At 41.2% G+C, this 24,528-nt stretch overlaps 1 protein-coding gene across 1 annotated transcript in view; it reads right to left on the bottom strand.

Moving 5' to 3' along the window:
- The window catches only part of ANKDD1B (ankyrin repeat and death domain containing 1B), a 55,835-nt gene that overhangs the window by 15,268 nt on the left and 16,039 nt on the right, over positions 1–24,528 (bottom strand). Inside the window, 7 exon segments of the mRNA XM_017527670.2 lie at positions 599–697; positions 3,425–3,523; positions 9,963–10,061; positions 14,592–14,690; positions 15,481–15,579; positions 22,432–22,536; positions 22,627–22,725. Coding sequence (XP_017383159.1) covers positions 599–697; positions 3,425–3,523; positions 9,963–10,061; positions 14,592–14,690; positions 15,481–15,579; positions 22,432–22,536; positions 22,627–22,725 — 699 coding nt within the window.

Below are 24,528 nucleotides of genomic sequence, written 5' to 3'. Positions count from 1 at the left end.
CCCCAGAAGAGCCCCAGAGAGCAGGCTCATCCAGTGTCCACCCCCATTCTCTTCGTGATTCCACTGTGGCTTTCCCGCTTCCAGCCAGTGATGGATTGCTTTAATGAGTCATTTGACTCTGCTCCAGTTGACTGAACTTGTGGTGATTTTTCTTTTAATCCAAGAGGTCTCTTTTGCCTTTAGGCAAAGAGAAGACACATTTACTGTCTTTAATATAGAAACAAAGCTTCCTTCTTGCGGGGGAAAGGCTCCCTGCCAAGTACCATATTTCACTCTGGAGGAGTGGTTTTTTGATTTAAAGAGCCTCCGGCCATTTAGCTCTGAGCTACTGTTTTTCTATCAAAAGTGCTGGGCCTGTTAAAAATGAAGGATTTAATCATGCACTGGCTGAACTCCAGTTGTGTGGCTGAGAAAGACAAAAGTATGGCATGGGGATGCAGTGGGACTTACAGAAGGAGAAGGAGAAGGATAAAAAGGATGCACATATTCCTCCCAGGAATTTTTAGGTACCTTGAACTTGATCAGAACTCCCCATAAACACACACTGTGTTGAAACATAAGAAAATAGACCCTCCCTGCTCTGATTTGCCTGGCTTACCTGATTTAAGATGTCAATATCTTGCTGTGCACTTAATAAGCTCTTTACAACCATGATGTGGTTGTTGATAACAGCTAAATGAAGAGGCGACTCCTTAGGCTGCAAGAGATAAACAAAAATGTCAAATCCAAAAGGTTCTGGCTTTATTACTCAAATCAAAAACCAACTCATTTCAGCAGCTATTTCCTGATGATCTCCCAAGTACTGAAACTGCCCATCCCAGTGGCGACCCCCTGTAAGTGTTCAGCATTTATTGTCATCCCAAGGCTCTGAAGCAAACTTGCTCCCCAGCAAATGGCTCACCCGCTTTGTTCTTTCTGGAGCTACATACTAAGGACCTACTATGGGCCAAGCTCTTTTCAGGTTGCCAGGGATTTCGTGTGAACAAAGCTCATTCTCAGGAATCTTCCAATCTAGTGGGGTAACGAAATATTGATTTTTTTAAGTCATATAAATACAGAATACAATTAAGTGGTTTGGAGGTAGAAGAGCCAGTGTGGGGTAGGGGGAAGACTGACCTTTCAGAAGGTCAGAAAAGACTTTTCTGAAGAACTGACATTTAAGCTCAGATATGAAGGATAAATAAGTGTTAAGTAGGCCGAACCACAGGACTTCTCAGAGCCTTCAAAGAGCTAAAGGGCAATGAGAGTAGCCACAAGGGTAAAATCATTGCACATTTGGAATTTCCTGCATTGATCTGCTCTGGAGCCCTGACTCCTTAGCGTGTCCCCCTTGCTCAGGGGCACCATCCTCATGCTCAGCCCTCCCTGCATAGAGTCCAGCCACAGGGTGTTCACCAAGCCCTCTGCAGCCTGCTCTTCTGTTCTCTTCCTTTGTGGCTAAACCACCTGTCTTCCCAGCCACAGCTCTTCATGGAGCCCCCGGCCCCTCTCACTCACTCATCCCCACCACTGGCTTCTTCCCCGGCCCTTTTTCTCTAGGCTCCCCTGCTGCTGCAATCCCACCCAGCTGCCACTGGCCTGTGGAGACAAGACACGCCTGCCTCCGGTAGAGACTGCAGCTGAGGGGGGGGAAGGGAGGGAAGAAGCAATGAAGGGAAGTGAGGACAAAAGCAATTAAGGCATGAGAGAGAAGGAGGCATCATCCAGCATGATGACGAGGGAGGGAGGGGGGTGCCAGGGGAAGGTGGGAAGGGGTGTGATGGCAAGGGCTGAAGAGCCAGCGACACTGTGCAGATCAGGAGCCGAGCTGAGTGTGGAGTGAGTGGAGAGAGGGAACGGGTACCTGCAAGGGTGAGTGATTAGGACGAGGGCAGTGTTGCTCAAGTGGAACAGCTGATATTAATGATACGCATCAGACACACTCAGCACATTCTCATTGTGGTGCTTGCTACACATTCATTTCCCCAACAGTTTATCTTTTTTCAGAGATGGGGTCTCACTCTGTTGCCCAGGCTGGAGGGCAGTGGAGCCATCGTAGTTCACTGTAACCTGAAACTCCTGGGTTCAAGCGAACCTCCCACCTCAGCCTCCCAAGCAGCCGGGACTACAGGCGTGCACCACTGTGCCTGGATAATTTTTAAATTTTTGGAGAGATGGGGTCTTGCCATGTTGCCCAGGCTGCTCTAACAGTTTATACTCTGTTTTAAACACCAGCCTCACAGTTTTTCAGAAACCATGTTAATAACCCTAGAAGTTTGATCTCATATTCCCCATTTCATACATGAGACACAAGGAGGTTCAGTAACTTCCACAAGGCCAGGCAGCAAGGAAGTGGCAGACACAGGACTCGAACCCCGGCCCTTCTGACTCTACCATCTGTACCAGGCTCCATCTCAGGAGATGGGGGTAGGTGGATGGAAGAGAGACCATAGTGAGATGGCAAGAATGTCACCAGCTGATGGAGGGAGGGGAGACGAGGGGACAGATAGAAGAAGACCACAGCTGAGTAAGTCAGAGACTGTCAGAGGCCAACAAAGATCAAAGCAGACAGAGGGTGTGAGCAGGGCCGTGAAGGCGGCATGAAGGGGAGAATTTCTGTATAGGTCCCTCCTGCCCGGGAATAACCTCCTTGAGGCACTAAGCATGAAAACCGAGAAAACATCCACATTGCAAAGAAGTGGGCATTGTCCTTGCTGGGGCCACCCGCCTTGCAGTGGCCCAGCTCCTCCTGGGAAACAGGAAGTGTCCTTGGACTGAACCAGGTAAGTTCAGAGCCAATTCCCCCAACACCATGCTCCGAAAACTATCAGACATGGTTTCAATCACATCCCTCCTCCCGAGTTAATACAATAAATAGTAATGGCTCAGCAAGATCAGAGGAAATCATATTCTCAATGGAGAAATGAAAATACAGTGGAAAAATAGAAGCATGTTTCTTGTTTAATTCCAACACAGAGGGCCTTTTGTTAATTCTGCCAAAGCCAATTCAACCATCAGAAAACCTGAATCAGTATAAAGAATTGACTTTCAAAAGAAAAGGAAGATTATTCAGTGAAGGGAGAAAAATTATCACTCTTCTTGATATGTATAGCTGCTTCATTATTTTCCCAGACTGATAAAATTAATACAAGTGTAATGGCATCTCTAGACATATGAGAAAGCTTTATTGCAGCAAATACAAATATTTAAAACACAAAGATTTCATTTTGTTCAGGAACTTCAATGACTTTCTAAAATTCATCCCTCGGATTTTATTTCTCAAGATTAAGACTCTGCCTCCAAAATAAGTCAGCCAGCATTCCCAGAAAGAATTTCTCCCTTGTGAAACATCTCATCTCCTACATGTATCTGCAAGGGGCATCTCCCTGGCACAGCCAACCTCGTGGTGCCAGGACCAAACCCTGTGTCATTAAAATAAACTCACTTCCTCTTTCGGGTGCAGATCAACATTCTCACGGAGAAGAAAGTTAACAAGGGATGCATGGCCATTCCTGGTCGCTATCTGCAAACTACTGATATTGAGCTGCAAGAGACAATGGAGAGGGCAGGGAGGAACTCCCATTATAATTCAGCATGCTTTCTGGGGTTTATCACACAGTAATCAGTTAATACAATGAAATAGTACAACTACAGTCATGCATCACATAACAGTGATTTGGTCAATGACAGACCCGCCGTGGTCCCATAAGATTACAATGGAGCTGAAAAATTCCTATGGCACAAATACTTAACCATTGTGTTACTATGCTGCACAGGAGCAACAGCTATACCATAGGAGCCTAGGAGTAATGGTAGGCTGTACCATCTAGATTTGTGTAAGTACACTCTACTAGGTTTACACAACAAAATCAGGCATTCCTCATAACATTTCCCTGTCATTCAGAGATGCATGGCTGTATTTAAAAAAGAAAATCTGGCTGGGCACAGTGGCTCATGGCCGTATTTCTAGCACTTTGGAAGGCCAAGGTAGGTAGATCCCTTGAGCCCAGGAGTTTGAGATTAGCGCTGGCAACATGGCGAAACCCTGTCTCTACAAAAATTAGCTGGACTTGGTGGTGTGCGCCTGTGGTTCCAGGTACTCAGGAGGCTGAGACTGAGGTGGGAGGATGGTTTCAGCCTGCGAGGCAAAGATTGTAGTGAGCAGAGATCATGCCACTGCACTCCAGCCTGAGCAATAGAGTGAAACCCAGTCTTGAAATAAACAGAAAATCCATTGTGTTTTCAATTATTGGGGTGGGGGGAGCTATTAATAGGTTGGTGCAAAAGCAATTGTGGTTTTTACCTAATTGGTTTTTTCTAAGTATCTCCCATGAAAGTGTCAGAGCCCTAGGGAACATATGTGCAACAGACGGAATGTTTGCGTACCTCCCACAATTCGTATGTTGAAACTCTAATCGCAGTGTGAGGATGATAGGCGGTGGGGCCTTTCAGAGGTCCAATTACCTAATGTTGTTGACCAATTAATTGTAAGATTGCTACAAAGTATTTTCAGGTCTTTCAAATAAGGATGCTGCTGGAAACTGTTTTCCCAAAATGGCTGCCTCAGTGTCTCCCGTCCCAAAGGCTCTTCTGCAGTATGACCTTGCCACTCCCCTCATTAAGAGGTGGGGCTTATTTCTTCACTCCTTTGAATCTAGGTGAACCCTGGGTGGAGCCCTCGTGACTGAGATTCATGCCCTTGCAAAAAGAGGCCAGAGAGCTGGCTAGTTCTCTTTGTGCCATGTGAGGCTACGAGAAGAAGACAGCTGTCTGTAAACCAGGAAGAGGGCCTCATCAGAACCTGATCTTATAGCACGCTGATCTCAGACTTCCAACCTCCAGAACTCTGAGAAATAAGTGTTTGTTAAGTCACCCAGTTTTAAGGTATTTTTAATAGCAGCCTGAGCTGACTAGGATACTATGCCTAGGGCAAATGTGAGTTAAATCCTCATTTCCCTTCTCCCAGGAGGTGTGAAGTGGGCTAGAACCAAGTCTTCTCTCTGCGCACCTTAGCAAAACCCCTCTTTGAACCAAAATAGGTGACTTAGTATTGGCGCCAGGAAAGGCCTCAGTTTCCTGCAGCCCTGTCTGCTTACTGCCAGTGTCCCCTGTGCTAGGCAGACATTCAACGCTCAGCATAATTTCTATGTGCAGCATTCCCCCTTCATCTTCTTATTCAGCCCCTTCACTATGTGAAGACACCTTGTAGCTGGATGGCACACTGCTGGAGGGGATGGTTGGCTCTGGGCGCTCCTGCCATACTCCAAATGGCCCAGCATGGTGCCTTAAAAAGTACAAGGTCAATGAATTGGTTGTTGACTGATTAACTGTAAGATTGCTATGAAGTATTTTTACATCTTCCAAATAAGGATGCTGTTGGAAACTGTTTTCCCAAAATGCTGCATCTCCTGTCCCACAAGCTTGTCTCCAATATGATCTTGCCACTCCCCTCATCAGAGGTGGGGTTTTCCACCTCATTGAATCTGGGTTGACCCTGTAACTGCTTTGACCAATAGAATATGGCAGAAGTTCCAGTTCCAGGCGAGGCCCCTAACTAGCCTGCAGCTGCTGCTGTCTACCTTTTGTCATGCCTGCTCTTGTAATCCTTCCTCTTAGAGGACAGTTTCCAGGCTGTAGGCTGAGGCACATGGCGAGGCCTAGGTGAGCTCCCAGCTGACAGCCAGCATTAACTGTCAGGCATGAGTGCACTCTCTTGGATATCTAGCTCAGGTAAGCCTTCAAAATCCTGGTCAACTTCCAACTGTAATCACATAAGAAACTCAAAATAAGAATCCTCTCAACTGAGCCCAGTCAACCCACAGAGCCATGAAAATAATAATACACTGTTATTTAAAGCCCCTGGACTTTGGGTTGGATTGTTATGAACCAATAGATAATGGAATAGTGCCAACAGAAATGACCTATCTCTGACCAACTGAAATCTAGCTCGCATGATGCTAAATGCCTATATGACCTTGGATAAGTGGCCTATCAACTACGGACCTCTTTATCTTCATCTGTAAAAATGGCATAACCCCCTATATTAGTTTTCTATTGCTGTTATAAAACATTGCCGCAAAATTAGTGGCTTAATAAAAATGTATTATTTTATAGTTTGGGAGGTCAGAAGTCTGAAATGGATCCCACTGGGCAACTAAAAAAAAAATGTTCACAGGCCTGTGTTTTCTTTCTGGAGGCTCCACATCCTTGTCTCTTCTAGGTTTTAGAAGCCTCCTATGTTCTTTGGCTCATATCCTCTTGCTCCATTTTCAAAACCAGCAACAGTTAGCTGAGTCCTTCTCACACTGCATCAGTGACATCCTCGTCTGCCTCCCTCTTCCATGTTAAAGAATCCTCAAGATTACATTGGGTCCAACTAGTAATCCCAGAGAATCTCATTTTAAGATCAGCCAATTAGCAACCTTAATTCCATCTGCAATTTAAATTCTCCTTTGCTATGTAACATAACATATTCACGGGTTCCAGGAATTGGGATCTGAACTTCTCTGGAGGTGGGGAGCCTGATTCTACCTACCACATCATCCTACCTCTTTCTCTGAAATCACAGTACTACTGGGAGGATATATGAGCCACTAAATGTGTATGGTAACCATAACTATTATTTTATCCATTCCACACACACACACAAAATACTGAGCACCTATTTTGTGCCAGGCACTATGATAGTGAAGAGATATGCTGGTAAACAAAACTGACAAGATATCTGACATTACATTTCAGTGGTGGCAGACAATCGATCGATCCATAGATTGGTAGACTGGTAGATCAGTAAATCAGTGGGCTTAAATTAAATCTGCTTGTTAGATTCTAGATGTTGTTAGAAGAATAACATTATCTAGTTGTAAGTTCTACAAGACATAAAAGACATTTGGCTACTTTCTCATGGCTGATCAACAGAGCCTTGTTGGATAAGGTGACATTTAAACTGAGATCAGAATGGTCAGAAGTGCTCTTACTGGGACGATCAGAAGCCACCTAAAGCAGAAACAAATTTACGAGAAACTCAAAGCAGGAATCCTGCAGGGCGAAGAGCCACGGGAGTCCGCAGCATTTACCTCTAAGCATCGCGGGCTCCATGTATGGGGCCTACAGACTTTTTATGAGCCAAAGAAATCGTTAAAATGTAAAAAAAGAAAAAAATTATTGACTCCACGATAGAAAGAAAACCACAAAATTGAAGTGAATAAATATTTAATTGACATTCATACTTCATTGATTGTTAAATGTAATATTCATAAAATATTCATCATATTTATAAACAATTTGTAGCTAGCATTTTTTCACCTCCCTCAAATTCCCAATTATGTACACAGAGTTCTAAGAAATCAGAGTCAATCATAAATTAGGTGAGTCTGTCATAGCCAAATAGTTGCAAAAAAGCAAAAACAAAAAAGCCTTTTGGAGTAATTAACAGCAAAAAAAAATGTAAAGAAGAATGGGAGCATTTAAATATGTATGACAAAATATGAGGTAGGACCTCCAGGAATATGAGTTCTTAGGATGTACAAAAGTCTTCATTGAACCCAGGGCAGTTAATAAGGCCCTAAAGAGAGCCTATTGCCCTAACCCTGGGCAGCACCTCCACCCAGCACAAATGGAGGAAGCCAGCTGTCAACTAAATTCATAATCTCCCTCCAACATCCTCCTTAGAAATGACTCGGCCCTTTACCCTCTCCCTTGCTGACGGGGAGGTGGGAGGGAGCATAAAAGCAATCTCCTGGACACCAAGGCTCATCAGTGTCAGCAGGTGAAGAATTTCCAAGAGCAAACACAGCAATCACCTACAAATGTGAAAGCAAAACAAAGTCCAACCCATCCTGGGATCATGTGTGTCCTTGCTGTCAGCCTTTTCTTCACACTGCTTTCCTCCCCAAGGTTTGCACTGGGGTGGACAGATCGGTGTGGATGGCATGTAGGGGGCTGAGGTTGTTGATAGACAAGTGTGCTGATGAACTTGGGAAAAACTCAAGAGATAAAAGCTAAGAAACAGATTCACAATAATTTCCAGGCTGCCTAGAGCAGCTGAGGCCACTGGCTGTAAGCACAGGGACAATATGGAGCCTGCAGTCTTAGTCGGATAGGGAGAACGAGTGCAATTGAAAACCATTACAAAGCAAAATACTTAAGGGCAAAATAATTAAGGACAAGAATGAGGCAGGATACAAAATAATGGAGTAAGCCTGACAGAGTCTTGCTAGCCTGGGAAGCCTTCCCAGGACCTTGAAGGGGAATACAGACTGGGGACAAGGAAGCACCTGTGCAGTGACTGACCAGCAGCACGGCTCTCCACATTCTGAATATTTCATGGCTCCCATGAATTCTTAACTTTGTGTTTATTTATTGCATCAATAACCTTGCAACTTCAGCGGGAATTAACTCACACTACTTTGATTTTCCTCTCTCACAATCCTTGTCCATGTATATATTAATCCAATATCATATTAATATTTACTATATTTTTTCAATTAGTGTTTTTCTATGATTAACATGTTCAATATCGCAATATATTTCCAGTATTTGTCACATAATTTTTAACAGCTACATAATTTTCCAAGAAGTAGATGCACCAAACTTTCTTTCCGTCTTCTCCTACCATTCATTCCACGTACATGTTGTATCTAATTATTGACCACTGGAGCTAACTTTATCATCTAATTGAATGCATGCAGCTAGCTTTTTCTGCCTTTTAAATTATTTCCTTAACATAATTTTCTGTATGTGAGTAAAAGGAAAGTGACAAATTGCTTTTCGAAAGATTATGCAAATGTACACTCCCACCAGCAGAATACAGGGTATCAAACGTGCCAGTTTTGGACTTTATTCTTGTTTGGGACTTTATTCTTGAGTGTTTAACTTTGCACTTGTTGAAAAGGAATTGTTTATACATTTGTACTTGTTGAAAAGGAATTGTTCTTTGTTTTTTGGTTTTTTTTAATTATTATTATTTTTTTTTTAAAGACGAGTTTTCACCATGTTGGTCAGCTGATCTTGAACTCCCGACCTCAGGTGATCCGCCCGCCTTGGCCTCCAAAGTGCTTGGATTACAGGCATGAGCCACCATGCCCGGCTGAAAAGGAATTGTTTTTACAGTGCGCCACCGTTTGTTTGGTGTTGGTGTATATATGTGTGTGCGTTTAATCACATTTTCCATGTGGATTCATGGTCAATTCCTGGAAGACTAAGTAAACTATTAAGGATGTGAGTTCTGGGAGTAAAATTGCAATGTGGGTTTGGAGTAAGACACTTCTGTATCATATATGCTTTGGTTCTATTCAAATTTTTTGTCATGAGTTTTTATTATAATTAATTAGAAAAACAGAAAAAGAAACTAAACCATCTAAAGACAAGGCCATTGCAGGGGTTCAAAGCTAAGGCACTGGTGACAGACATGAGTTTCAATCCTTACACTGCCATTGACTAGTTATTATGATCCTGAATGAGTTTCCTTAACTTTTCCAAATTCTATTTTTATTATCTAAAAAAAATGAAAATAATAACACAGTCTCAAAAGTTGCAGAGGCTCTCAGCACGATGACAAGAGTATTCCCTATTTAGAGGAAGGGACCATCCTTCCTTCTTCATTCTCCAGGCTGACCACTTGCGCTTTCACACAATAAACTTTTTTTTCAGCATCCTCTCTGTATAACCCATGTGTGCACTAGTTGCTACGAGAAAACAAGGTAGAACAGAGTGTCTGTTTCTAAGAATTGACAAGTACTTGCTCCCTTTGCTCCATTTTCAATTATTCCTTCCCCAAAAGAATAAAAAGAATGGCATTGCTTTTCAGGATGCAGTAACTGAGGAATATTGCAGGTAAATCATTAATTCTTACCAAAAACAAAGCATATTATAAATATTAATTCTAAAGTACCAGTGAGTGGATCAGTGTAGGACAAGAGTTTCCAAAGAGCATTTTGAGTCTCCCTCCCACAGCGTGAGTGAACATGAGCTGGAACACATACTTTATTTGGAATGTTGATGTCACTTCCTGCTGCCAGCAGCACTTTACTGCACTCCTCATGACCTCCTTCAACAGTCAGAAAGAATGGTGCTTCTCCACTCTAACAAAAAGAGAAATAAGTTAAATTTAATTGCCTCTTGTCATGGAACGAAATTACTTGACAAACAACATGCTTTTTCTTTGCCTTTTGTGCATTCCTCTTAATAATGGATAGCATTTATTGAACAACTATGTGTCAACTTGTACTGCCAAGACTATATGCTTCAGCGCAGTTAAATCACACAATGCTATAAGAGCAGGGTTAATATTATCCACATGTTACAGATAAGAAAACTAAACCTCAGCTGAAAAGTGTCAAAGTGGCTGGGCTCAGTGACTCAGTGACTCAGGCTGTAACCCCAGCACTTTTGGAGACTGAGGCAGTCATGATGGCAGATGCCTATAGTCCCAGCTACTCAGGAGGCTGAGGCGAGAGGATCACCTGAGCCCAGGAGGTTGTGGCTGCAGTGGGATAGGATTGCATCACTGCACTCCAGCCTAGGCAACAGAGTGAGACCCTGTCTCCAAAAAAAAGAAAAAGAATCTCAAAAATAAGGAATTATAGTGCAGTATGAAACACAAAATTAGAAGTACATTTGTACCAAGTATAGCTTTAATCTTTACAACTGATTAAATGTGACATGACATTTAAAAAAAAATCTCAGTACTTCAGTTTCCTGAAACTCAGGATAAATGTTAGAAGAACAAAGTAAAAGTTTAATACAGGCCAAAACATAGAAGAGAAAGAAGGAGCTGTTCCCACATAGTAGCTACTTGGCTATTTCCCTTTCCTCATGCAGACTCTTTCCTAAAAATATTGGGAAGAAATTTAGAATTCCTTCCGCATTCCCTAACAGTTTCCCTCCTTGGACATTATTCTGCTTAACAACTGCCTTAGGATAAATTCAGAAGGCTTTACTCACAGCTAATTAGGTATGAGTAATCATGTTAGCAGGAACACATGAGCACAGAAACCAGTGTTTCCATTCCAGCAAGGTGGGAAAATCATATTCCAGGCTGCTTTACCTGGGTGCCTGGAACAGCTATCTGCTTACAAAGGAATTTCTTCTCATAATCTTTCTTTTCATTTTTCTGGGAAAATAGATGCAAAAAGACAAATCCCAGCAGAGAACTATTTGTAAAAAATGTGTAAAGGAAATAATTGATGTCCTTAATATATCAAGAGCCTGATAAGGTTTCATATCTTGGATCCTACAATCTACCTCTAAGGATATACCCAAAGGCAATTGTGAGGAATTCAGACTACAGTATATACAGTATATCCTTGTATATATAATATACAAGGAGGTTTGTGGAAGCACTACCTGTGATAAACAAAAACAAACTAAATATCAAAGCGCTAAAGAATAGTAAATGAATTTGGGGCAGCTACAAAAATATATTGTACACGAATGTATAGGAACACAAAGGAAACTGGAAGTAAAATACATCAGATGTGTATAAGATCATCCTCTGAGCTGGGCATGGTGGCTCACACCTGTAATCTCAGTTGCATGGGAGGCTGAGATGGGAAGATCACTTGAGGCCAGGAGTTTGAGACCAGCCTAAGCAACATAATGAGACCCTATTTCTAATAATAATTATTATTTGAGTTTAGAGAAAATACAATACTGCTATTTATTTTTTATCTTGCATTTTTAAAATGTATATTTCTAGCATATGCTTTATAATGAATTAATTGAATTATAAATGTACATATGGTAGCTCAAACTTTCTTTACCAATATGAGTTTGCTACCAAGAATGCCTAGAGACCACTGCTCTAGAGCACATTCATATGGGTCTGGCAATATCTTGCATCAGGAAGCGGAGGAAGCCCCAAACATTGTAAATCATATCCAAAAAGATAATGTCATCGCTGTGCCCTTAATTTTGTGCAAATGAAACTATCATAATCTGAAATTAAAGTTTCTTGGGCTTTATGAGTTTTCCCCAATGTGCCTTGACTCCAAAATAGCTAAAAGGTAGATGAAATCCACATGCATACACACATTTCAGTGTTTGCTTTGAGACGGAGTCTCGCTCTGTCGCCCAGGCTGGAGAGCAATGGCGCGAAATCAGCTCACAGCAACCTCTGCCTCCCGAAATTGAAGCGATTCTCCTGCCTCAGCTTACCCAGTAGCTGGGACTACAGGCGTGCGCTACCACGCTCGGCCAATTTTCTGTATTTTTAGTAGAGACAGGGTTTCACCGTGTCAGCCAGAATTGTCTCTAACTCCTTTCTTCGTGATTCCCCTGCCTCGGCCTCCCAAAGTGCTGGGATTACAGGCGTGAGCCACCGCACCCAGCCTGCAGTGGTTTTAATACGTTTTAATAGAACAGGGAAAGCATAACTGAGACAATCAATCCGTGACTACAGGACTTGATCTCTGCTCTGGTTGGAATGTTCATGTCCCTTCAAAATTCATGTTGAAACTTAAATCCCCAATGCAATAAAATTAAGAGATGACCTTTATGAAGTGATTAGGTCATGAGGGCTAGCTCAGTCAACCAGGTGGATAGAATTGTCATTGTTTGAGCACATGCATTACATTGGAATGGGTATAAGTGGCTTAAAAGAAAATCTTAGAAACAATAGTGGGGCACTCTTTAAGAAATGCTGCATCTCTCATGCCACTGTACTCCAGCCTGGGTGACAAAGCAAGACTTTGATGCTGTAAGAAAAAAAAGAAAGAAAGAAAAAGAAAAAAAGAAAGAAATCATCAAGACTGATTAGGATAGTGATTTAGAAGAATCTAATTCAGCATGAAGTTTAGAAACAATTAACTGAGTTATCTTGCTAATTTTTTTCCTTTATACATGCATGTAAAAAACTAAAAGTCTAAAAACATCTTCAAATAGGCAGCATAAAATAAATATTTTAAGTGATAATAAAGTTTTTTGTCATAGTTAAATGGCAGCATGATTTTTTCTGAGTGTTACATAAAATAATAATGTGCCTTACAATCAATGGTATCTTAAGGTAAATGCTTATGATATTAGTTCTTTTGGTAGCTCTCAGGAGAGGCATCAAGTGTAGAAATTATCAGAACATTAAACTGTGAAATACAGGAGGACTCCACTGACCTGAGTTTCCAAAGAGCCAGACAAAAAATCACTGAACCATAGGTTAAGAAATGACCATCCAGGGGCAACTCACAAATCTGCCTACACAGCCACAGCCATATCCCCTCTCCCAAATCCAGAACCAGTGTCTTTTTTTTTTTTTTAATAGATGGAGTCTTGCTCTGTCATCCAGGCTGGAGTGCAATGGCGTGATCTCGGCTCACTGCAACCTCCGCCTCCCAGGTTCAAACGATCCTCTCACCTCAGCCTCCCGAATAGCTGGGACTATAGGCATCTGCCACCATGTCTAGCTAATTTTTTAAATTTTTTGTAGAGATGGGGCTTTTTGCCATGTTGGCCAGGCTGGTCTCAAACTCCTGACCTCAGGTGATCCGCACACCTCAGCCGCTGAAACTGTTGGGATTACAGGTGTAAGCCACCACGCCCGGCCCCAGAACCAGTTTCTAGCTGGCTAACACTCCACCTGACTGTACCCACCTCCCAGGCGCCTCAAACAAAATCCATTCAAGCCCTCATTACCTATACCACTCACCTACTCCTCCCCTGTACCCCCAGCAACAGCCCAAGCCAGAGAGCTGGGGGAAGAAAGTCCTTCCTCTCCCTAAGTCCTGGTGACAAGTCCTGAGGACTCTGCCTCCTCTTACAACTTCATCCTGTCTGTTGCTCATGAGTGTCTCAGTGAGAGGCCTTCCATAGGTCTTGTTTCCCCCATTTTGGCAGTCACCTGATTGGTCCTCCCCTGTTCTGGGCTCTCCTGGCACCCGTCTACCTTTCAAAAGGCTGTGACAGTTACCTGCCCACACCTAAGATGAATCTGATCCCTTTTCACTGCTTAAAACCCTTCAAGTTCTCTTCTGGCAAGCACATCAAAGCCAAACCCTCCCTCCCGCACAGCATGGCCTTTCATCGTCTGTCTGCCTTGGCCCACTAAGCTTCTGGCTTTCCCAGGCCTCCTAGCCTCAGTTTCTGCCACCTTGAACTTGTCAGTCCCAGAACGCACCATACTCTTGCCTTGGTTCTTTTACTTGGACCCTTCCCTCTGTCTGAAATACTTTATACTTGTGCCATCCTCAAAATCCCTCCTGCCAATGTTCATTGCAATGCCAAGACCCAGGTAATATATCACCTCTTCTGTGAAAACTGAAATTTCTGAAAAACATCTTCCTCTGTGTTCTCATGGCATTCTCTGTAGACCTCTATTATTGCATGTAGCCCAGTACTTTATTTGTTTTGCATGCCCTTCTTGCCCTGTGGGCTTCTAGAATAAGAATACATACTTCATCCGGCATACATAATTTTTTTTTAATGATTGGGTAAATAAATGAATGGCTTAACAAATGAAGTGCTGTGAGATACTTTGAAGAACAAAGTAAGGATCTTTCAGTATCACATTGTACACCCTATGGCACTAACACTTTTGTTTTCCTCCCATTCTTTTCTTGAAAGCCATTCCTCCAACCATTCCCCAGTTAAGTCCTGTGTCCATAGTGAGCATTTCCACATACCTCATTCATCTCATTTATGTCTTGCCACTGGGTTAGCAGCACCCGCACTGCAGGACTGTGACCACGCTTCGTAGCGAGGTGCAGGGCAGTGTTTCCCTCCTGCAACAGAGACACACTGGAGGTAGAATCCCCTGTGCCGGGAAAGCATGCTCCTTCAATAGCAAGGTTGCAGTGGAGTTTCTGGAAGCTTCCATTTTGGTTAAAGCTGCAGTCTAGAGTGTGGACCACAGTATCTGCTGTTTTAAGTGAAATTTATATATTTTTAAGTTTTAAATAAAAAGGCATAGCTTTTTGAACCAGTAGAAAAAAAGCCATCCATGCACCTTGTCATAACTTTGCCACCAATTGGTAGCAACATGTGGAGCAACAAAAGAAATTCCATTTAACCTATGTAAGGGTAAAATGGTGAAAAATTTCTGTGAGATCACTTTAGCAATATCATATATCAAAACTTTTTAAAAATGTGCAGAAGGCTTTGACCCACTATTCTACATCTAGGACTTTCTCCTAAGAAAGTCATCAAAGATGTATATATAAATATAGACATCTACCCCGGGATTTTTTCCTCCCCTTTCATATAGGGCTGAGCCTCCAGGACACCTCATGGGAGGAGAGGAGAGGAGTGGAGTTGATCATGGAAAAATCCATGTAGTCTATTGACTTCACAAACATTAATGAAGCAAAAAATACCAATCTTGACAACCCACAGAAATGGTGGAAGGATTTTGCCTGGATATTTCATGATTCTCTCTGAGTACAGTAACAATTTAACAACTCTCCTGCTTACTAAAATGCCCTCACCAAATCTACATGCCAATTGTTACCCCTCTGCATCAATTGTTACTCCCCTTTCTCTTGTTCTCAGCAAAGAAATAAAACTCCAACTCACCTTGTCCTTTTCTGAAGTATGCAGGTTTAGGAAGGTAAGTTTTTCTATCATTTCAACATGGTCCCTCTCAGCTGCCAAAAGAAATGTTTTTCTTCCTTTCTAAAAATCAGTCACAAACTTCAAGCATTTAATTACGTTCTTAGTGAATAAGCAAGAGAATGGACAAAGCTGGTGGCATTTTAAGGATGATGGGGAGTCGATGGGAGAAAGATGATGCTATCTCTGACTCCAAACCAGATTCGGTTCTGAGTTTTCACTCAAAACTGTGGGAGACTCTCTACATCAGCATGAAATCTGTTTCACAGGGGAAAACAAATACTGTTCAGAAAAGGTCCTCTCAAGTATCAGGGAGGATCAAGCAACATCACAGTCAGATGACAAGATTCCCTTTCAAATATAGTAATATTATGAACTTTATTTATTCAATAGTTCTTTCACCATTTACTGAGAAGCTACTATGTGCCAGACCCTGTCTTAGGCACCTGCACATCATACTAAGCCTTCCCTTACTGATAACAATGTTTGAAACAGAAATTTTCTGGGGCTAATTATTTATGTGGCTCATTCTGACATGACATTTGATTGATTAACTACTTCTCCTTACGCCCTCCCTGCTTCCTCATAGATTTTTCTACAATATCTACTAAGAATCAATAGGAAAACTCTTGAGAATAGGTCAATATGAAATGGAATTAAGAAATTAGGCTTTATCCAGAGACTATAGATGTAGAGAAATGTTTAGGTTTGATTTTTTTAGAAGATAAGCTCAAATATAGAATTTTCTGATTATGGAATTCCTCCTACTTTTCATGTTGCCATTGGAGACTGCATTTGCCATAGCCAAAATGTCATCAAGAAAAGTGAAAGATATGTCTTAGTCTGTTTTGTGTTGCTATAACAGAATATCTCAGGCTGGGTAACTTAAAAAGAAAAGAGGTTTACTTAGCTCACAGTTCTGCAGGCTGGGAAGTTCAAGGGCATGGTCTTGGCTTCCGGCAAGGCTTTTCACACTGTTCCATAACATGAGACAGAGGGTCAAAGGGATGTGAACATGTATGAAGAGACAAAACTCAAGGGGTATCCTAGCTCCCACTCTTGTGGGAACAAATTTATTCCTATGAGAATGAATCTAGTCCCACCAAAGTGAGAACTCACTACCTGAAGAATGGCACCAAGCCATTCATGAAAGTTCCACCCACATGACTAAACATTTCCCAATAGGTCCCACCTCCTAACACAACCAGACTGGGGATCAAATTTCAACATGAATTCTGATGGGGACGAACCATAGCCAAACTATAGCAGATCCACAGAAAATGTAATGTTGTAACTTGAGATAATTAAAAGAAGGAAAAGAAAGTTGTGGTGGCAATATGATAGCAGAAGTATTTTCTTCAATCAAAGAGAAGAAAATGCTCACAAATTAGCTTAGTGTGTTACTGAAAGCTTAGCAAGGTGTCTTAATGTGAAAAAATAGATATAAGCCTCTTTATAAAAAGGTCCTAAATCTGAGATTAGTTATCTAACACTTGAAAAAATAGGGTAATGAAAAGATCATGGTCACTGTTAACCTGAGATAACAACTCAGGAGCCCCCAATAACTGGAGAAAAAAGGAAGAAAAAATTGCTAAAATAATAAATGGCAAAAACACAAACAAATCTATAAAATCAGTCCTACAGAGGTCTGTATTTATGCATGTATGGAAGCGGAAGAAAACAATTTGCTCCAAAAAGTTCATCTAATTCATCATTCTTGGGCCATATATGTCACCAATGAGATCTACATCCTCAACCCTTCAAAGGGTTTAGTGATTTCATTCTCAGAAAATCAGCAAGAAATGGCAAAGGGAAGAAACAGAGACTGCTTGGAACCACAGTTTGCTGCTTTCAAGGTAAGTATTAATTGAAGGGTAAAATTAAATCTTGAGCCATGAGCAACTCTTCATAAATCACAAACCAAAAATCATTGGGTCTGATACACAAATATCTGCAAATAGTGACTACAGGTAAATTTTCATGTAAACAAATCACAAAAGAGGGAACAAAAAACAGTGATTATATACTAGATGAAAACATCTGGTCACATATCCTTATAAATCATTTATTCATTTGTTCAACAATTATTGAGTATCTATGTATATGCCAGATAACGTGCTAAGCAATAGGGTGACCAAGCTGAGAAATACATTGCTCATCCTCAAGCTGGTATTTGTAGTTCCTCTGTAGTTCTTCCCAGTAGATGGAATTTCCAATTGGGGTCATTTTATCATAATCTATGCTGCTTAGTAACATAGTTAATAATCTATCTAGTTTGCAAGGACACAGAGGCAAAAAGTTAACCAAAATTTAAATTCTCATGCAGAAGGAAAGGGGTTTTGTTAGCTCTTTACCCACAGACCACAAATCATACATGAAGATGTTGTGGCATTTGTTGCTTTTGCCTTTATATTTACCTTTTTTCTAGTAATAGCACTTTCGTTTTACTTTGGAGAACAACCACACATACACATACACACCCTACCATTTAGTGCATTTAGTGCTGTCCATTTTCAGGCCTTACCTGCCTGCCTTCTGACACAATATTAGACAAAACGACAATAGGAATTTCAAAGATATATGTGGTTTGTAAAAAATATAGTTTCTTATCATGTCCTTTATTTTTTTTAACCGCCCAATCAATCCTTTTTCATCACATTCAAGTAGGCATCTATCCAGGGCAGTCTCACAGGACCTCCCTTACTTGGAAGGCAGGAAGCTTTTCCAGCCAGAAGGATGGTGGAGCTTGGTGTCAGAGCTCTGGGTTCTAGGCCTTGGGCAAATCACAATGACTCCCTTGCTCAAGATCCTGTCCCTTTAAGTACTAAAATAATGTGAGTCCAGGATTTCTGTTCCATTTTTCCTCTATTAACTCCATGTATATTTAACCTGATTATAACAGGGTCTTACTTTGTCACTCAGGCTGGAATGCAACTTCTACCTCCTGAGATCCTGTGATCCTCCCACCTCAGCCTCCCAAGTAGCTGGGACCACCAGTGTGCAACACCACACGCTGGCTAATTTTTTGTAGAGACAGGTTTTCACCATGCTTCCCAGGCTGGTCTCGAACTTCTGAGCTCAAGAGATCCTCCCACTTCTGCCTCCCAAAGTGCTAGGATTAGAGGCATGAGCCACTGTACCTGGCTAACCTATGTTTTAATGCAATGCATTTAATTTTTTGTTTGCATGTAAGTCTGAGGGATTGGGATTTTTTATTATAAACGATTTTTAAGTTTGCTGAGAAGATTAAGTTATCAAATTTGATGTCATCAAATTAAGCAAAAATTTCATAAATAGCCATTAAGTGGGTATTCAAAGTTCAACCTGACCTTCCTTTACCACAGGGATCTCTGAGATCTCTGAGGATCCCCTGAGGAGAGGGCGCTGGGTGGGCCTCCAGTGCACGGTCCGACCCCACAACACTTCCCATTACCCCGGGATCAGGCACTTGAGCCAGGGGAAAACCCTGAATAACTAGAAATTTCAGAGGTTAAAAAAAATATGTGTCATGAGGTCAAAAAAAAAAAAAAAGCAGTATGTTAAATATGAAAAAGTGGCACTGGTAAGGTGGGAGACACCAGGCTAGTTTTCCCCTTACATAAAGGAAATAATAGATTTGATTAAATCCAAAGCTGTTAAATGTTGCCTGGTGTCTATATAAGAAAACAGGTGTCTTCTCAAGTTCCCTTCTACTCACTATTCCCACCCCTTCCAGAAAAAGAAGCTTCTTTGCATTTTGACTTCCAGAGAATTTAAACCATGGAAGTCCACCATATGCATAGCTGAAACCAACCTAACATTATACCACCAAATTCTTGTAAATATCCAACAAATATATGAATGGCATGTAAGGCCTTCCTATTTCCCTCCCTCTCCAAATATGTTAGTCTGAGCATTTATTTTTGATCACCAGATGGACATTGACATGTAGATTTGAAATATCTATACTTTACTCATAACTCCTGGCTGCTCTAATCTCTCTTCCTTGGAGAGGCCTTAATGATTTCTATGGGTGTGGAACTGGGGGAAATCCCAAAAGGTTTCCCAGCATCCTCCATCTCTCCCCACCCAAACTCCACCTGGCCTAGTTAAGTCCAATTTGTTCTAAGGGCCTCCTCCCAGGAAAGCTTTCCTTGTTAGCTTTTGGAGTTCCCTCCAGATCAAAGAGATGGATTTTACCAACCCTGGCAAGTACATAGGCTCTCAGTCACTATCTGTTGATAAGAAACTAGGCAAGAGAGTAACACTGTGAAGGTGAAGACATCTTTAATATCAAATGTATTTCACCAGCTTCACAATACCTTTAAGCAGATGCAAATGGGAAACCCAGCACTAAATCAATAGACCCTAAGCTTCTGATCCCAGTTGCAACTGGCTTTCCCCCAACATCCTTCCCCCGCTGCATTTTTTTTATTATGGTAAAGTATTCATAACAAAATTTATCATCTTAACCATTATTAAGTGTAGAGTTCAGTGGTATTAAGTATACTCATATGGTTGTGTAGCCATCATTACCATCCATCTCCATAACCCTTTTCATCTCACAACACTGGAATTCTGTACTCATCAAACAATAATTCCCCACTTTCCCTTCCTCCTAGTACCTGGCAACTACCATTCCAACTGGCTTTTGCCAAATATGTGACCCACTCGCAGATCTTAGAGAAAAAAGTAGATTTTTTTTTTTGTCTTTTCTATTCATCTATTTAGTTTTCTTAAAGGACTAAAGTTGGACTCCAGCTCAGAGTCTTCTTTCCCTAGATGACCCAGTGGATTCATTATTTGCTCATTCCTTGTGTGTCTCTGAACTCAGTTTAAGACCTCGCAGCTGGACATATCACTCTGCGGTTTGCTGCCAGTGTTCCTAAACCCTTTTTCCCAACAGATGGAAGAGGAAGAAGGTGAGGGGAGACAACGTGCCCAGAATCAGCTGAAAAGAGTTATGGACAGGATGGCTGCTGACCAGCAGGAACTCAAGAAGTAGGGAAGGCTCCCTGCAAACCTACTATGGTTTCTGAACCCCATCAGCCTGCCTGATCCTTCCCACACACTGCTGTCTTTCATGGAAGCAATCAGAGCACACTGAATGGGGAGATAACTGTGTCTCATCCATAACGGGCTGTCAACAAATATCTGCTGAACTGAACTGAATGGAATTCATTCATTGACCACGTCTCTAGTTGGCATGGATAAAATTAGAAAGATCCAACTTCCTCACCTGGGTACTCAATGGCATTTGACTATGACTCACTTTGAGAAAATAAGGTAGGATATTCTATCCTATAACAATTGTTACAACAGTGAGCACCTACAATGTGCCTGGCTTGTTGCTAAGTGCTTTATAGTCATTAGCTGATTTAAGCCTCTTAGCAGTGGCTACTCCAAGTATTGCTACATAGGAATGGCATGGGGTGGAAGGGGGTTGTGGAATGGTTCATCACGAACTCATTTGCATAGGTACTTTTACATAAGATTGAGGAAATGTCAAACATTATACATCAAAGAATGGAGGTTTCCTGATTTAAAAAAAATTATTATATGTGGGACAAGACTTCTCCTATCAACCTTTCTTGTTACCAAAGTAGGTTTTATTGTTTCCATTGTAAAGATGGAGAAACTGAGGCTTTCAGCAGTTGAAATATTTCTTAAAACCACACGGCTAGTGCATGGTGGTACTGACAAGACCACAGCCCAAGTCTGTCTTCCTCTAAGCTGTAAATGTATAGTTGTTTAGTCATATGCAGAGGAAGTCAAAGAAGTTTATAGACCTAACTTGAAGAAATACTTTTTGTTGTTGATATCGTTGTTTTCAAAAATAAGGTCAGAAAAAAATGTAAAATTTTTTAAAAAGAGGTGAAATGAAGTGAATATTACTGATCAGCTTCTAAAGAAAGTTTTATGGTATAGTATTCTGGTGGCACAGGGAAAAAGAAGTCCCATTCACAAAGCATATACTCCTGCTGAGAAATCAAAATGCCAATTTCACAAAGCCTACTACTCTATTAAAAAAAAAAAAAAAAGGCAACCACCCAATAAAAAAAAAAAAAAAAAAAAAAAAGCCCACCACCCAATTAAAAAAAAAAAAAAAAGCCACATACCTACAGGGAGATATCCAGGGAAAGGACAATCCCTGACATGGAGCAATGCCCACTGTCAATCTGAGGAGGGAGACAGCACAGTGTGAAGGCTGGATTCAGCCAGACCTAGCTTCAAGTCCTGGCTCTGTTACTTTTTAGTTGTGAGACTTGATCAGGTTGCTTGGCTTCTCTGAGCCTCAACTTCCTCTACAGATGAGCAAAATATTTTCTACCTTATAGGATTATTGTAGGGGTTAATGAGATCATTCATTCATTCAGAGATGATTTGTTGAGCATTGGTAGGTGCCAGGCCCAAGACCTCTTACTGAAATAATGTATGTAAATAGCTTTCCTCTGTACCTGGCATATTAATAGATACTCATTAAATAGTAGCTGGTATTGTTATGTATCCCCTTAGGTAAAGAAAAGGAATATTGACAAATGCAATAAAACTGCATTGTATGTCATGGTTCATTTCTGTATAGCTTTGGGTCAAATATATTTCCAAAAGGCCAAGCATAATAAAATTTAGGTATACATTCTGATAACTAAAGGGGATAGGATACTGTCTACACCCTGGCCAGGATGAGGGAGTAGAATGGGAAGAAGGAATCTGGGTGCTTCCTCAATACTTCCTGTTCTCCCTACAATCAGGGGCCAGGACCACCGCTAATACAACTCTCCCCTTTGGTTCTGTGGTCTGCCATGGTGATAGAGGAGCTGGCTACAGGGCCAGGTCTGTCTGTGCTGGTTGCTTTCACAGCTCTACCAGAGGCAGGAAGAAAGTGGACTTTGATAGGGGTGTTATGTAAGACCTGTACAACCAAAGCAAACACACCACATTAGGTTGGTTCAGGTCCTTGAGGTGCAGCTCTTGAATGAGATACTCCACGATGCGCACATGATTGCTCTGAGCGGCAAAGTGGAGGGCGTTCATTCTATCCTGAAGAGGGATACACAGTGACCTCAGAACTTCCTCTCTCCTGCAATGGTGAGGCAAGAGCTTTTGTCCAGGTGTGACCAGCATACCTACCTGATTCTTAGCTCTCTGATCTGCTCCAGCTTTAACCACCATGAGCATGATCTCAAGGCTCCCAGACCAGGCTGCAAGGTGAATTACTGTCAAGCCGTGCTTCCCCAAGAAGACAGAAAAGGAGAATCTATTACTCTGATGAGCTGCAGCATACTCTCTCATCAACAAAGGCCAAATTAATGCTAGACTGTTGAAAACTAAGACAGAGAATTCAATACGCATCAAAGGTGATATTTCGGTTCTATGGGGAAACATGGGTGTATTTAATAAGTGGTGCAGGCACACATGGTTCTCCATCTAAAAGAAAATGAAATGAAATGCTATATTATACCACATTCACAAACAATAAGCATATTAGAATAAAATCCAGACTATAATGTACAGTCTCTTAATCCACAGTTAGAATAGATAGATAATAAACAAAGTCAATTACAAATGACAGATTTTTTTAAATGTATCTTTTCTTTTTTTTGAGATGGAGTCTCTGTCACTAGGCTGGAGTACAGTGGTGCAATTTCAGATCACTGCAACCTCTGCCTCCTGGGTTCAAGTGATTCTCCTGCCTCAGCCTCCTGAGTAGCTAGGACTACAGGTGCGTGCCATTATGTCCAGCTAATTTTTGTATTTTTAGTAGAGATAGGTTTTCACCATGTTGGCCAGTATGGTCTTGATCTCTTGACCTCGTGATCCGCCTACCTTGGCCTCCCAAAGTGTGGGGATTACAGGCGTGAGCCACCGCACCCGGTCTAAAAATGTATCTTTAATAAAGATGAACGGCTATTCTACAATGCATGAAGCACACGTACACATAGAGAAGGAAAAGACAAACTCATGGAAAAATGGACAGAGAAAGGAAATGAAAATGATTATTGTTTAAGTATCTGCCAATATCAATCAAAATTGAAAATACAACCAGCAATCCCACTCCTGTGAATCTATCCCATGAAAATAAAAATTTCAATACCTAATGTTATATTTACAAGGATATTAATTGCAATACAAAAAATTGGGAGCAAGATAAAAGCCTATGAACATGGGAATGCTGAATAAGTTATAGAATAATCAGCCTATATAATGAAAGCATTAAAAATAATGAATTAATGCTACAACAATTGGCTTGGAAAGATTTCCATTAGCTTTACTAAATATGGAAAATAATATGGAGAATAAATGTGATATAATCCCATTTGTTAAAAATGAGTGATTAACAAAACCCTGTACATGTAAATGTATGTATCTATATCTATCTATAGGTGGGCTGGTGGGTAGGTAGGTAGATTGATTAATATAGATATGACTACGTGAGCAGGAGAAAGGTACAGAAATAAACACACATGTCTCAGATTGTTAAGTATAGTTACCAGAGGAAGAGAGGTACACAAAAGTGAAAAAAAAAGTTATAAAAAGGATCTCACTTATATAGATGCTACTTAAAAGATTTCATTTATGCAAAATTATATAGATTTTTGTGTGTGCAAACACGTGTACACAAAGTTGTTAGACTGAAAGAGACCAGGACTTACTGACCTGTAGGGACACTGTGGGCAGGTGTGTACCAAAAAAGCTGGGAGAAAAGTGAGTGTGGAAGGAAGCATAGCCAGCAGTTAACATTGGCTATTTCAGGGAGGTGAGATTCAAGGGAAATAAGCATAAAAATGCATTGCACCCCGGGCCCTAAGTTACAGAAGCAGTGTAGGGCAGACACTATGAGCCTGATCTTCAGGACCAAACAGAACTGATCTTAAATTCTGGCCACTTTCTATCACTTTTAAGTAGGGGAACCTTGATGAACTTAGTTCTACCTCTCAGCTTCAGCTTCCTTATCTGCAAACTCACGTGTCTGCTTTTCTGTTTTCTTTGGCCTCATGAAAAAGTAATCCATTTCCTCAGTACAAGTGCCTA

Source organism: Cebus imitator, unplaced genomic scaffold (assembly GCF_001604975.1).
Source record: "Cebus imitator isolate Cc_AM_T3 unplaced genomic scaffold, Cebus_imitator-1.0 Scaffold50, whole genome shotgun sequence".
NCBI classification, from domain to species: domain Eukaryota; kingdom Metazoa; phylum Chordata; class Mammalia; order Primates; family Cebidae; genus Cebus; species Cebus imitator.
The sequence above is the reverse complement of the archived record's forward strand: the minus strand, read 5'-3'. Positions and strand labels throughout refer to the sequence as shown.